A 15,676-nucleotide genomic window follows, 5' to 3' on the forward strand; every position below is an offset into this window, starting at 1 on the left:
ATTCTAAGTTATTCAAGAACTCTGCTGTGTTCCAGTTCCATCCAGCATTCTATTCTATTCTGTTATATTCTATTCTATTCTGTTCTATTCTCAATGTCTCCTTTTATGAATTCACTATTTTCTAGTCCAGCGTTCATCATGTTTTCCATGGCACAGTTTTCACAAAACTCCACACATTATGACCCATTAGCAGTAATGATACAACACTGTATATTAAAAAAAATAATTTTGTCTATTGCTTCGCAGATATTTTAAATCATACATGAAACATGTCACAACAACAGTTTAAGCTGTTGCAAGTTACTCCACAAATGATCCTTTTAACATTGTTAAGCTGTCTATGTTTGCAAATTCATATTCAAATGCTAATATGTTGCATCCCGTGTACTGTGGTAATTATAGCCACACCCAAATCTCACCTGCACCTGAGTTTGGGAATTAGGCAATTGATGGATTTAAGACCTTAAAACTGTTCTGAACTGAATTATTTGGTGGATAATAGTTAAGACAAATAATAAGTCTTTCTATAAATTATTTTTTGTTTGGGTGGCACAGATTACACAATTTACATTTTACTGCTATGACTTTTTTCGACATGTCGGCTGTATATTCTGGCTGTGCTGTTGTCCCTCCCCAGACAATCTGCACTGCCAATCGAGGTGCACCTGATACTCTAACCCAGGGGTCCCCAACCTTTTTTGCACCACGGACCGGTTTCATGTAAGACAATATTTTCACGGACCGGCCTTCAAGGTGTGGCGGAAAACACGACGAAATAAAATGATACGATCGGCATGAAAACAAATATAAAATGCATAAATAAATACAACTCACAATAACGCTGAATCAGTGGGAGCCCTGAGCTTGTTTCTCTGCAACGAGACGGTCCCATCTGGGGGTAATGGGAGACAATGACACCCGGAGTTTGTTCCTTATGTCCAGTCTACTCCGTAATTTAGTTTTGATTGCTGTCACTGCAGAACATCCCGCTTCACAAAGAGGATGTGTGAAATGGAAGCAGGGTTTTCAGTGCTTTAGTGGCGATCTCAGGATATTCAGCCTTGATTTTAATCCAAAACACCAGCAGAGTTGTTGTCTCAAACATACTTTTAAGGCCACCGTCATTTACAATCATTTACAATCTCCAGCAGCTGATCTTCTCAATAAAACGGAAATACTATATGTATTCTTCCTGTGCGGCCCGGTACCGGTCCGCGGCCCGGTGGTTGGGGACCACTGCTCTAAACTAAAGCTAACCTCAGTTACTATAACCAATGATATAATTATCAGTGAGGTTATGTAGGCCATATGATTAACATGCAGTAGATTCAGACTAAATCATCATGATGGGCCTTAATGTTGCCACCTGTCCTGTAAAATGCATTTATCAGCTTTTTTTGATTTATATTACGGTCTGCTGTCCCCTTGGCCAGGAACATATATTTTTTCCTTTCTATAATTTCACTTGAGACTGTTGTATTCATTTTGCTTTTAAGTTAACAAAAAAAGAGAAAACACTCAGTACTTTTCATTTATTGAAGTCACAGGAGTATACAAAATTATACTTGACCATGTGGTCATTTCATAATAAGGTTATTTATGTCTCAAAATTACTTGATTTATTTAATCAGTTATATCAGACAGATGGTTGTCCACCCAGTCCTTTTTACCTGTTGAAATCATTTTAAAACGGGCAATACAAACCGAAAAATGAGAAATCATTATAAATACAGTCTGGTTTCCAAATAGTTAACTTACTTCAGTAGTTGTTGCTTGTAGAGTTATTATATTATATATACAATATCAAGTTATACAAACAAACAAATACAAACATTTGATCTACTTAAAATAAGTGAGTACCAACCTTAAAAAGTTCCATTTTCTTTAATTAAATGGCGGGTAGAGGAAGTGATTTGGCAAACTTGGATCTAGTGGCTTTTCTTCGAATTAAATGCTTTACAATCGTCTATTCTGTCTTAAGTGGGCTGCATAATAGAAGTGGTGATCAGGAACCAACCGAGATTATGGAGTAAAGTTATGAAACCTCATTAGGAGGTAACAAAATATGAGTGATTTAATATTAATTCGCAGTATTATCTATCATAATTATTCATTGCCGGGTATTATTTGTTATTACTGAAACGAGGGCCACTGGTCCCACCTCCACAATGATTTTCATAGAGTTCCACCGTCAGTTATTTCAAAAATGGATTGTTTAATTAACAGTATATTTTTCTACATTTTCCAATTTGATTCCTCTTTGACCAACAAGACCATTCAATACTGGTTGCATCATCGTTGTCCAGCAGGGGGCGGTAGCGCCAAAGGAAAAACGCTCTCGTAAATTAAGTTTCGGGGTCATTCATTAGATTCGTGGCTCTGTAAATCTGCTTTGTACGGGAAAGAGAACAACCCAGAATAAAATATCTACGATTGGCCAAACGATTAAGCTTTCAGACACATCCCATAGCAGTTCTGATGAACAACTGAAAACAAATCTATAAACAACTGAACGTCTTGTCGCGAAAGTGCTTCTGCTGTAACACCGCCAACGACTCTGAAGCGGTCAGCTGACTGCACCTGACAGGAGCGCCCTCGCCGTCTCTGTAGCAGGAAACACCGTATTCATTCATTCTCAGGTAAATCCGCCGCTTGCGATATGTATACGTTCACCAAAGTAAAGCAAGCAGCGATGCTCAGCTAGACATGTCAACGACAGGCTGCCTCTTTTTATTTATTTATTGTTTTTAGCTTCAGCTACACTGCTAGCTAGCATGGAGCAACAATAACATGGTAACGTTAGCTGACTTTTAACAGTGATGAGCTATTACACATAATGAGAAACCGAGAAACACACATCCTTTGCTAGTAACAGTTTAACAATGTATTCATTAAGGAGTCCTGAACCCAGCGTGTTGCATGTGCTGTATAGGAACGCTGCTTTCTCTGCTGTGTAAGGTGGTTAACTTTGCTTATTTCACACGTTGGACAATATGTCAGTGAGAATGACGATCCGTGCTGATGATGGACTTCATTTCCTGTTTCTTTGCCTATTAATAGCCCATGTGACTCTCAGACTATTACCTTCATACATTTAACTATCGCCTTCTATATATAGTATTTATATATATTTTTTTCAGACGCAACCATGAAGAAGAACAAAAGCAAAGTGAACAGCGCTGCTGAGAAGGAGTTTGTGTTTGAGTTCAGGGCAGGGAAACACAACTGTGTCCTCAAGGTGCCTCTGCAGTTTCCTGCTCAAGACAACATCTGTGACCTCCATGGACGCCTGATGCTGCTGCATAAAATACCCTGCTACATAGAGAATGGTGAGACGGGCGGAGTTGACTTCGTCAAGTGAAATTCTAATGTCTCTTTACCGTTTGCATTTCTGAGGCAATCCCTGAATCGCTTTCCTAACCAGGGTTTTCAGACCATAACTGCAGCTGCCGCCCCAACCCTGACATTAGTCATATGACATTGACTAAACACACGCATTTGAATGTGAAAACCTGTCAGGGGGCTGTTTGTGATCTTGCAGGAAGCTCTCCAGCCAGGCGCTGTAGATCGCAAGCCCCCTCCACATTGTCTTTTAAAGGAAATCAACAAGTCATTAAAATATTTCTGTGTTCTTATTTTCAAGTGACCACATTTGTCACAATATACTCAAAACACACGAGCACTTGACGAGTGACTGCTAGAATGGTATTTCAAACATCTTGATTTAAACTCTGTCAACCAAATCTACAAGAAACCTCATATTCTGTTTATTTGAGATGAATCTATTCCATTAATATCTCCCTCCATGTCTTCATGGGAATAAAGTGTCAGAATGCATGCTGTCAGTCTGAAACCTAAACGGATGGAATGGAGCTAGCCCACTGATTTTGCAATGTAATACTCTGCTTGCACAGAAATTAAAACATTAAAATGATTGTTTTTTTTGCTGTGTTTTCACCTCTTCCTGCAGAGCTAAAAACCTCCCTTTCCAACTTCGTTGAGAGTGAGGCCATCCTGGATTATGACAGAGAGGCCGAGCTGGCCCTGCAAAGACTCACGTTGGGAGACGTGGACGTGAACCAGCTCACCAGCGCATGGACCAGGTCTTATGCGGAGGTGATTCCACATTTCAGCATGTTATTGTGCCTAAGAACTAAAATACATTAGCATCTTACACCACAAGCTCTGACATCAGTATCTACTGTACTGCAGCTGTTGACAGATTCACTGTCATGATGCGTTTTTGGATTCATTTGGATTTACTCACATCTCTCATATTTGCGAGTGAAAAGGTTTTCATGGTTGTTAAAGCTGAATATCTGTTGTTTTTTTTAGTTGCATATGTTAGTTGTGTGCAGTCACTCTGGCTCTCTGACTCTAGACTGCAAGATATCACATTCTATTGGTAATGTATCATTAGATTTATGAATAATAGTCTTTAATTCACTGAGTGATATAGGTCATCTTTATAGAGTTAACCTGATTGTTTGGAGCCCCTGTGACCAATCAATGACCTCAACATGTCACTTTCAAATATCCCGTTTAGAATTACTGTCTATCACATAAACACCATACATGCTTACCACTGTTATTAGGAAACTCCCCATGGCACCTAAACGTCTCTATACTTCTCCTGGATGATCATTTCAGCTTCATCACAGTTTGTGGGATGACTCATGAATGCTGTTTACGTCACGATTATATTGGATTCAATACACAAACTGCTAAAAAACCTTTAGGAAGATATTTCCGTGAAAAAATGTCTATTAATAATGTGAACAGCGTGTTTTATTCTGGGCAGGTGCTTATTTCAGGCCCTGGCTGCTCAGCACAGCCTGATCGTATATCCACTACTTCATGTTCCTGTAGTAAGCACAGCAGGGTCTTCGGAAGTGTCCTCGAATGCTCCCGCTGACTTCGGGTCAGTCACGGATTATTAAAAGTAATTTAAAACAGAAGTAGTTGCGCAGTGCATCTGCAAATTGATTATTCATGAGTTCCTGAGAGAAAAACAAAAAATCTCATTACATAAGCCTGCGTGCTGCGTTTAATGTCTCTCCATTGCACTCGCTTACACTTTGATGCGCGTCTTCCCAGAGATGATTATGTAGCGGCGGGTTGTAAACATTTGACTTCATACTATTAATCAATACAAAACAGTCCGGTGACACACAGAAGTGGACTTTGTGCTTTTGTAAATAGATTAAGAATGGTCTTCTCGCCTACACATTTCTAAGATATTGAAAGTCTCTTATTTCTTAAGTCTCAGGTATTTATAAAAAGACGAGGGCACAAGTGTTGTGAAGCCCCTCTGGCCTACTGCACTCAGACATTTAGGACTGGCTATCCATTTACATTTTTCTGCAGTCACACAGAAATACACATGGAGGTTTTCCAGTGTCCGTCATGTTTGTGGTCTGACCCTGTATAAATAGAGGACTTTGAGATTCTAATACTGTTCTGTTGCTTTACTAACTATGGATTAGTGGGGCATGGAACTGCCTTTTTTTTGTCGAGGTGAGCAAAACATTCATTCAAAATGTGTTGACATTTCATCCTCTTCCTCTTTTGTCTTCTTGTGTTCACAGAAAATGTCATTTTTAACACTTTCTACTGAATATCAGCCTCTCACTGGCCACTCTTAATTCTCCTCTTGTGCAGCAGATCATCACCCACAATGACAGATTTGTTGTTTGTTTTTTTGAATGCTCATTTTCTTTCTCCTCTCACGGTTTCAGACTACGCTGGAGCATGCTCGGCCCGAAGAGCCCAGCTGGGACGAGGACTTTGCCGATGTTTACCATGAGCTGATCCACTCGCCGGCCTCCGATACCCTTCTCAACCTGGAGCACAACTACTTTGTGAGCATCTCCGAGCTCATCAGTGAGAGAGACATGGAGCTTAAGAAGCTACAGGAGAGGTTGGTATTTTTCTAAAGCTCCACTCACCTTCTGTATTCTTAGCGCGCTCTCGCTAGTTCATGTGCACATCGATCCTTTTAGGGGGATGGTATGTTTCTACGTTTCACTTATTTTAGTTTTTATTTGGGATCTGCTAAAATAGACGAAGTAGGACGACGTTCGCCCAAGATGCATCTGTTTCAGTCCTTTTGTGTTGACGCGCATACATGCACCTGTAGTTAACAGATGTTTTTTGAATTTATTTCGCCTTTAGCGATCGAAATATCAATCTGTTCATGATCATCAGATTGATTTAATTGTAGTTTTATCTTTTGAGTCCACATCTGTTTTGCTTTCACACAGCAAATGCAAAAGCTTCACAGCAAAGGGGGTGAATACATATACAAATGCACATGTTTTTTTTGTGTTTTCATTTTACTTCACCAATTTTGACCAGTTTGTGTAAGTCCATTACATAAAGTCCCAATATAAATCCATTTCAATTCAAGGTTGTAATGCAGCAAGATAGGGACAACACCAAGGGGGTGAATACCTTTGCAAGGCTCTGTAGATGAGGATGTATTTCCCCATCAGTCTAATAAAATCAGTGAATGTTTTGTTTCTGTCTGACAGGCAAGCCGCTGAAATGGACAAAGTGATGCATGAGCTGGGAAATACTTTGAGTGACCATGATGTAAATGCAGTTGCCTCTCAACACTTTGATGCACAGCAGGTAAAAACGAAGTCGGGGTGCTCTGCAGCAGTGTTAACAGCAGGGGCACCTTGATCCCAAGTTATCGTTTTACCACAGACATTTCAGGGGATTCAGTTTGGGAATTCTCCATTTATAAATTCAGATTTGCTCTCGCCATCTCAGTCAAAACATGTTGTTGTCATATTGAAGCTCCTAAGTGTTTGTCTTCTTTGAGCAGGTGTTGGAGACCAAGTGGGCCAGTGAGCTGAAGCAAGTTACCGGCATTCAAAAGCACGAGTATCAGCAGTGGGTCATCAGTCTGCACCAGGACCTGCAGAAATCCAACAACAGCAGCCAAATTAAGTGTGTGTGTGTGTGTGTGTGTGTGTGTGTGTGTGTGTGTGTGTGTGTGTGTGTGTGTGTGTGTGTGTGTGTGTGTGTGTGTGTGTGTGTGTGTGTGTGTGTGTGTGTGTGTGTGTCTGTGTGTATCAGACAACAGACTCTGTTAACATGTTGGATTTGCATGAAAACTGAAGCATGTTCTGTGTGTGTGTGGACAGCTGATATTGGTAGGCTTACTTTACACTCGTATGCAGCTTAACGGGCTCTTTCAGTTCTGATCGTGCTCCTTCAAATCTTGGGGTAAAAGCAATAGTTGATCCAACGCTGGAGTTCCTTCCTCTTGTTCGAAAAAGAAAAGCTGCAGTGCTGACGGATGTCTGCAATGTGCTGACGTGGCATCTGGGAGTATAGCATTGTCAAAAGGCAGCGACAGAACGGCACTTCATGGTCTTTGTTCACTGATCGGTGGGTTTAAGTTTATATGTATGGGGATTTAGCATGGAAGTAGAGTCAATATCAACCCTTAAAACTTACATTGATAAAATACGGTGATTTAGGTTAAAAGAGGGATCTAAAGGATCATAGGAACTTGTTAAAACTGCATTAAACTGACAAAACAAAATGGTTTGAATATCCCCTGTGTGTGGATTGTGCTACTGTAAAAGTCTCACTAAATCCTGACTAGAGGTCAAACTGACACTTAACTAACAGGATCTTAACCGCTGCACTATATAATCCATGACATGTCTGCTGGCCCTTTTGAAGTACAGACCTCATTTACATAGAAATTGAAGTGATTACAAGAGGTCAAAAACTCATCTAAGTTTGACTGATGCTGAGCTTTAAAGCATCAGTATGACTGGCATCGTGAGATGAGAAGTGGAAAAAAACCATCTAACAGTGGTTAACAGTAATGTAGTCCCGCAGAGTGAGTGGTGGTTTAAATTCAGGTCCTACACTCCCCCTGTGTTTTGATGGAATATCTAATATACAGTGCATCCGGAAAGTACACAGCGCTTCACGTTTTCCACATCTTGTTATGTTACATTTTAAACAAACTTTTTTCACTTTGTCATTATGGGGTATTGTGTGTAGAATTTTTGAGGGAAAAAAATGAATTTAATCCATTTTGGAATACGGCTGTAACATAACAAGATGTGGAAAACGTGAAGCGCTGTGAATACTTTCCGGATGCACTGTCTGCAGATACCACCAGGAACTGTATGCTAAGAGCTGCTCACACAATGTGCTGACCCTGCATCAGTTTCCTTCTTAATGATGAATATCATTATCGTGTTATGTGTTGGTGGAACTTAAAACTTCTACATCAGCACTTTCCAACACTTTGTAAATATGCATTTTTAGAGCTACGGGCCCGTAAAGAAATTTGGGTTGCAATTTTGATTTGCTTGATATTGTTTCTTAATGTTTGTAGATGAAGTGCTGAAACCAAAAGTTAAATCCTTAAAACTGAGATTTGCATATTGTTTACATTATTTCTTGCTTTTAAATAACCAAAAATAAATGTGAAACGGGTCTTATCTTTTGAATACTGTACTTTTCCAGTATAAAAATAATCTTAGTAAATATTAAAATGTAATATCTGCAGTTTTTTTTGATGGCTATCTTAATTGATTTTCTTTGTACCATTGATTTCCAGCGAGGAGATCAAGGTGCAGCCCAGCCAGCTGTCGGAGCTGGACGATTCTGGAGCCCGGATGTTTGAGGAGCAGCCTCAGCTGGAGGAGAGTTTTACGATACATTTAGGTGCTTCACTTCTAACATGCTCTCCAAATCTTTGTACACTGTTTTTTTGTGGCAACGGTATTGATGTGAGCTACAGTACAATGCGTATAATCGTCTTCTGATCAGGAGCACAACTGAAGACGATGCACAACCTGCGGCTGGTCCGGGCAGATGTGCTGGACTTCTGTAAGCACCGGCGGCACAGCAGTGGTGGAGCGAAGCTGAGGCGGCTGCAGACGGCCCTCTCGCTCTACTCCTCCTCGCTCTGCGGTCTGGTGTTGTTGGTCGACAACAGGGTCAACTCCTACAGTGGCATCAAGAGAGGTCATTTTGTTTTCTCACTTTGTTTTTACAGTAAATAACACTTTGAAGTGTTTAAAGAGGAGTGAAAGTCATCTCTAAATGATTTGTCTTAAAGACCAGGTACTCCATTCACCTTTAAATTTGTTTTTAGAGTCTGAGTACAGCATGGAGGCATAATAACAGCGATAAGCTCTGGCTAAGTATTAACTTTAACTTCATGCATCATTTCATCCCTGGCCTGTTCTGTGTTGACCCCCCCAGACTTTGCAACTGTCGACAAGGAGTGTACGGACTTCCACTTTCCCTGTCTGGAGGCGCAGCTGGACGAGGTGCAGCAGGTGTTGCTCTACGCCAGAGCCCAGCGGACCAGCAAGCAGAAAGAGCAGCCGGGTTTGTTTTTTTTGGTTGCTCCACAACATCTATGATACAGACAGAACATTTAAAGAGGATTAGAAAGAGTAATGCCAGACTGGTGAAGCTAATTGATAATTCTTTCTTCAGCCAGCGATGCATTACACAAGGCTTAACTAATATTGTTGATATATTGTTTAGCAGGGACAAAGAGACTCAAAGATGCAAGTGGTTGTACCATCTTAAGAGCTGTTTGTTTTGGCTAAATTCTTCTCAACATACTGAATATACTGAAGCTGAAGTTAATCTCTAAATTACCTGGTTTGATGTTTAGCAAGACACGAAGGAGCACCTTCATCTCTAGAGTTCAAGCTGTCCTTAAAAGAGTGAATGGAAGGGGCGTGTATCTATATGAATGCCTGTAACAGTCTTGCACTACAGAACTTGACTCTGCAAACAGTTTCACAGAGTTGGAGCATGTCGGCGACATGCCGGCAGTATGAGTGGGGGGGATTAAATAGTCAGGGAGTAGAAGACACTTTACAGAAAGCCGTGTCCAGATCCTTATCACAGCATACGTTGAGTGGTTGGTGGAGTAGAGCTGTATATAGAAACATTCTTTCTCTAGGAAAGGTCCAGCCGCCATTGCCATCAAGTGTCCTTATGAGATAAATTGACAGACTTTTTTTTCAATGTACTGATTTTCGTTGTGTTTTTCAACGTATATCCTGACAGAGATTCCAAGGAACGGAGGTGACGATAAGAGCAAAAATGTTGAAAGAAATCCATCCAACATCTTACCAGGTAATGGATATCGTTCAGATTGAGAGAGCAGAGAGTCACTGCTTCGTTGATTTAATCCACATCCACACGTTCTGCATACCACACACCGTACCTGCTGCGTCTCCCTCAAGGTGAGTTCTACATCTCGCGGCACTCCAACCTGTCGGAGGTCCATGTGGTCTTCCACCTGTGTGTGGACGACAACGTGCGTTCAGGGAACATCACGGCCCGGGACCCGGCCATTATGGGCTTGAGAAACATCCTGAAGGTCTGCTGCACGCACGACGTCACCACCATCACGGTCCCGCTGCTGCTGGTCCACGACATGTCAGAGGTAAGAGTGGCTGAGAGCACGGTGAGCGCTTGTTTGTATGGAGGATGTTCTTTCTCCACACACGCGCTTCATAAGGATTATAATAATGTCGTAATGTGATACCCCAAAGAATAATTAAACCCATGTTTACCCCTGTGTTTTCTGTGGCCATTACTGATGGCACAGTCCCATTTTCGTCCCTTTTCATTCGGCCGCCGCTTGTTTAAGCACTGCATCCTCAGCTGTGGTCTGGCTTGTCGGGCACTAGCCTGTGAATTCAGCCTACGACTTAACGTTTCCCAGGTTCAAAACCGGGAGGGCAAAGTAGAGAGTCGTGAACTCTTCTGTTTACTCAGAGTGTACAGCGTGTACAGCAGCACTCTCTGTGCTCTCACACTGCAGGGGAGAGGAACAGAGAAATCTTTCAGTGACTGATGACACTGTGAAATCAAGCCGAGTTCAGCCAAAGATCCCGGCACAATAAGGTGGATTTTTCTTTTGAATCTGGAATTTGGAAAAATCTTTACCGGAAAATCTCCTGGAAATTCATGGCAGAGCATAATTATCCTTCCTCGTTCCTCAACTGAATAAAGATTGAAGTATAATAAACTGAGAATCAAGCCTCTGTCTGCATTGCACTCATGCCACAACATTCAATTTCTTTCCTTCTCATCAAGAGTCTTTGTTTACGTAACCAAAGGTTTCTAACCTTTAAAGCCCTCGGAACCAGAGGAACTTTAATTAATATCTTCTGGTTCCACATCAAAACGTTCCGTCTGTCATCTTCCTTTCAGTCTTGTTTGACATTTAGTGGAGATGTCTTGCCTGTTTGTACAAGCCTGTTCTTGTGTTTTGGCATTGAAAACACCATAGTCTTGTCTAGATTCTAGACAAAACTATGGACTCTAGAAGAACTGTAGACTAGACTGCAAAAATAAAACAGGGCTGTGCCTCTTGTACTTATTTATTTTTTAAATTTAAGACTTAAAGGAATATTGAAGCTATTGCTTAGTTAACCTATCGTACACGTTTAAATGTTTGCAGAGAGGAGAATTGAAAACTCTGGAAACTGGCACTCGGAATTGGTTGACAGACAATTTGACAACTGTTATATTCATTTCTTTGGTTGTTAGAGATGCATTTACTTGCCTCAATTGCTTGGCAAAGACCACACCTGCCTTTTTTTTTTTTAAAGCTCCTGCGAACGTCAACAGCCAGCTCATCACTGACACCGGCGTCGGTGTACTGTCCTGTTGTTGACGCGTCAGATACCCGTTGCTCAAGCCTGTGCCGTTTATCTCAAGGGCAAACCGTTTAGTGGGTGACGCCGTTCACACGGGTCTAAACATGGGCCTCGACGACTTCCCTGCCTCATCTTCATGGATTCAGTTTGTTGACATAGAATGGGTGTCTGTCTGCCTTTTTAAAATGTATTTCCCTTCTCATTTCTCCTCTCGTCTCTCTGCAGGAGATGACCATACCGTGGTGTCTAAAGAGAGCAGAGCTGGTATTCAAATGTGTCAAAGGTAGGATGACAATTTAACATTTTCAGTTCATGAATTGTTTTCTTGAGCTTTTCTGCTACCGCACACTTCAGCACTGTTAAAACAAGTTGCATTGCACCTTGTATTGGTCCCCATTCTGCCGTGTGTTGGTGAAGCAATATAGCAGAGATCTGTCAAGTCGAAGTCTACAGCTTTTTAAAACAAGAGCTCTCGTCTTTCCTCAAAGAGCAAAGTCCTTTTTCTCCTGAACTCCTCTTAGATGCACAAAATCATGTAATTACAAAACTGCATAAGAAAACAGTGCCTGGACTACACTGAACATGACGAATAGATATTTGATCTGTCAATTACTGTCAACCTGTTTTCATTTGCAGGCTTCATGATGGAGATGGCCTCGTGGGATGGAGGAATATCACGCACAGTCCAGTTTCTAGTGCCAAAGGTGAGAATGTACTAACCTTTTTATGTTTTTGGTCTCACAACTCTTAGCTGAGGCCGATGCACAGTCATCCTTTGGAGTAATTGCTTGCCAGCAAAATCTCTGTTAATTCAACAGAAATGTGTACTCAAGGACTCGCGTGTACACAACGTCACAAAAGGCACACCTGGCCCGGCTGTACGTAGCTTAGAAGAGCGACTGTTTGAAGAGCGCGCCATGAGTCACAGATTATAGAGCTTTAGGTTCTCTTGACCAGTGTTTGCACTACCGTGATAAAAGAACGCTGGGCGAGATCATCCATATAATTGCGTGATAAGCGACGGCATTAATGTGTCGTTTTCCAACACGGGGCGTGATCTTGAACTCACTTGGATATCCAGATCTAACCTTATGTAGAAGTAAAAGAACAAAACCATCCAGGTTCAGCTTCGCCGTCATTCTGTTCAGGTAGTTGTGACTTCATTGCTGGATGAAGCCGAACTGTTACTTTATTTTGGGCTCATCTGGATGTTGTATACCTAATAGTTTTTTTTTTTTTGTGGTTTGTCAGGAAGGCAGCAGAGCTTATAGCACAATCTCACGCTGACAGGTTAAGATGATAAAACCAGCGGCATCAAAGGACTCCCCGACTGCATTGGCTTCCTGTCAGCTACATGCTCAGACACCATTCAAAATAGCGGCTCTGAAACAACATTGTTTTCTGTGCCTCAAAGAGACGCAGCGGCTAAATATACACGCTCTGTGTTTGCGTGTGGATGAATGATGCGCCAACACTTAAAGATTAATACTTAACATTCTTATTTGACGGGTGGCGCTGCTAACGCGGTATGCTCCCCCGTTAAAGTCACAGCTGCCGGAGCTCACGTCATTTCAGCATCTTGACTTTCTTCAGGGTTAGACCCTGTGATGTTGAACTAAAAGCCCACTGCAGGGGCTGTTAACACTTGGCTGTATAGACAAACAGTCGGGATGTATTTTTGTTTCGAAAAAGGTGTCGTCGGTTCCCTTCCATCGTCAGTGTGTGGACTAAAAATGTGTACGAGAGGTGTTGTTTGTCACATTGCTGCACAAATCTCAGTCCCTTGCTGCTCACTAATCCTGGCTGTGTGTTTGTGTGTCTCTTCTTGTGTTGACAGAGTATCTCAGAGGAGATGTTCTACCAGTTGAGCAACATGCTGCCTCAGATCTTCCGTGTCTCCTCCACCCTAACTCTCACCTCAAAGCACTGATGGAGAGGGATGCACCACGTTGCCCCCTCGAGGCATTCCGACTAACACAGACTGATTTATTTTAACAATTATACAGACATGTTATATTCTTCTTCCTTTTTTTTGTCAGGAACTGTTGACAAAATTAGTAGCACATTGGCCCCATTCATTGAAATGGGGTCAACATAACACGGTGGCATTCAAGCACTTACAGAAGATGTGCAAAAGAACAAGATTTTAAATGTGACAAGAGACGTTTGTGTGCATTTGGTTATTTTTGCACCTTCCAAAGCTACACACGCTGTAAATACTTCTTACTGGATTCTGTGGCTCATCACCAAAGCAGCTGCTGCAGTTATCATTTCAGGCCCCCGGGGTGCAGTTCTGGTGACAGAGTTTTACGACATCATGACATCAGCTGCAAGTGTACCAGTTTTCCTTCAAAGCTGCGATCTGTAGCTTTCCGCACGTTCGAGCTGCTGCATGATGGATTAACGGTGTGTCGGTGAAGTTGTTTTAACTCGCTGGTACGGCGGGAAAATTCCATCGACGGAGCAAGAAAAAGAAAGCGTTTACTAAAGTGATGAAGCTGGATAATAGCGGCAATTGGACAGGTGTGACCTAACTGTAGCATCCACGCTATATGTGACTTACCATACAGATGGATGTAATGACTGTTGATTATAAAGAAGTCACAGATCGCCTCTTTAAATCCATTTTTTTAAAGCTTTGATAGACAATATGAGGTCCCTGTCACCGTCACATTCCATCTGTTGAATGTTCAGGAAGAAGTCCTGATGTATGATCGCACAGTTTAGCCATCATATGAGATTTCACAGTCTACCAATGGGTAAGGGGCTGGTATTTGGGAGCTGATTCTCCAGAGACAAGTGACAAGAACTTTGCTCTTCTAGTCCCAAAGACGAATGTCGTTGCTGCTGAGATGAGCAACGTGTAGGTGTTTTTTTTATGCTGCATTGCAGTGAGTTGTAGTGACAATCCGTCACACACACACACACACACACTGTTTGTGTGTGTGTGTGTGTGTGGGGGGGGTTCCTCCCTTCTACCTCTGTAACAGCAGATGGCACTGTTCCTAAAGACAAAGATGTGACCAGGGTGACCACACAGGCACTTACACACTTAGTAAAAGAGATAAAGTTTAAAAGAGCGTCTGCCGCCCGGTGACTTCCATGTCGGTCCTGATGAGCCAGGAGGGACCTCTCCGAAAAGCTCAGCCTCAGTGGTAGATGTTTGTGAATTGTGTTGAACACTTGAACCTAATAAAATGTGTAATCTGTATATTCACTGTATATGTTTACATTTTTATGTTTGAATAAAAAAATGAATCGCTCACTACACTGATTTGATGTAAATTCTTCATGAAAGCCGTCATAAACTCATGACAGACTTTCACATTTTGGCTGGTGATGTTTCTTCCTCCCCCGCTGCCAACAGTGATACACTTAGTGGCGTTTGGTTCAGCGTGTTATTCCGTGTTGATGGGTTATCCACAGGCACATAATCTCTCTGAAGTTAATAATCCATGTCATTCATTGGAATTATATTCCTCCTACGTCTAATGGTGGCCTATAAGCCATTTCAGACGGACTGAAATCAATTCAGCTTGACAGAAAGTTTGCCACAGCCATGCTCGGCGGCGGTATTAGGAAGATTAAGGGCGACCGTGGCTCACTGGGTTAAGAGGGTTGTCTGGGAACCGGAAGGTCAACAGTTCGATCCTCGACTGGGATGTGTCACGTGTCGAAGTGTACCTGAGCAATACACTGAACCCCAGGCTCCTGTCATTGGCAGCCCACTGCTCCCTATATACAGAGACAAATTTCCCCCTTAAAGGGGGAAAGATAGTATAATAAATTAAAAAAATTAAAGATGAAAGGAGTCGAGAGTGTCTCTCCTTTCCAGATAAACAAGGAGGACAGTGGCCCTGAGAGAGTTATGATATTGAATAGACTCGACTCTTTATGTCACCATGCTGAGAACCCACAAAATTGTGAGAATATGTATTGCTGAGTGTTCGGCATTCTTGGGATTGGTCTCAGTGGCGTGGAGTGTTGGGTTTCCTTGGGAA

At 41.8% G+C, this 15,676-nt stretch overlaps 1 protein-coding gene across 4 annotated transcripts; it reads left to right on the top strand.

The window, feature by feature from the left end:
• Positions 1 to 2,521: 2,521 nt before the first annotated feature.
• ferry3 (FERRY endosomal RAB5 effector complex subunit 3) lies at positions 2,522 to 14,943 on the top strand. 4 transcript variants are annotated; one of them, XM_076082144.1, is made up of 14 exons: positions 2,522 to 2,639; positions 3,141 to 3,329; positions 3,971 to 4,116; positions 5,739 to 5,920; positions 6,534 to 6,633; positions 6,833 to 6,957; positions 8,597 to 8,703; positions 8,809 to 9,006; positions 9,247 to 9,375; positions 10,072 to 10,140; positions 10,251 to 10,453; positions 11,901 to 11,958; positions 12,312 to 12,379; positions 13,513 to 14,943. In XM_076082144.1, exons 2-14 carry the CDS (start codon positions 3,149 to 3,151, stop codon positions 13,603 to 13,605), a joined length of 1,659 nt encoding a protein of 552 aa, XP_075938259.1. In that variant the 5' UTR covers positions 2,522 to 2,639; positions 3,141 to 3,148; the 3' UTR covers positions 13,606 to 14,943. The 4 variants fall into 4 exon arrangements, with proteins under 4 accessions (XP_075938259.1, XP_075938260.1, XP_075938262.1 ...); XM_076082145.1 differs by lacking the exons at positions 11,901 to 11,958; positions 12,312 to 12,379; positions 13,513 to 14,943 and adding an exon at positions 11,628 to 11,890; XM_076082147.1 differs by lacking the exons at positions 2,522 to 2,639; positions 3,141 to 3,329; positions 3,971 to 4,116; positions 5,739 to 5,920; positions 6,534 to 6,633 and having other exon boundaries at positions 6,834 to 6,959.
• The last annotated feature ends 733 nt before the right edge of the window (positions 14,944 to 15,676 follow it).

Source organism: Anarhichas minor, unplaced genomic scaffold, assembly GCF_050575085.1.
Source record: "Anarhichas minor isolate MPS153535 unplaced genomic scaffold, ASM5057508v1 ptg000090l, whole genome shotgun sequence".
Lineage (NCBI taxonomy): Eukaryota > Metazoa > Chordata > Actinopteri > Perciformes > Anarhichadidae > Anarhichas > Anarhichas minor.

Bases quoted from the DNA above. Each gene is read 5' to 3' on its own strand.
- ferry3 (XM_076082144.1), top strand. From the start codon at position 3,149: ATGAAGAAGAACAAAAGCAAAGTGAACAGCGCTGCTGAGAAGGAGTTT. The intron at 8,704-8,808 runs GTGCTTCACTTC...TCTTCTGATCAG, and splicing joins GAGTTTTACGATACATTTAG to GAGCACAACTGAAGACGATG. The intron at 9,007-9,246 runs GTCATTTTGTTT...TGACCCCCCCAG, and splicing joins CTACAGTGGCATCAAGAGAG to ACTTTGCAACTGTCGACAAG.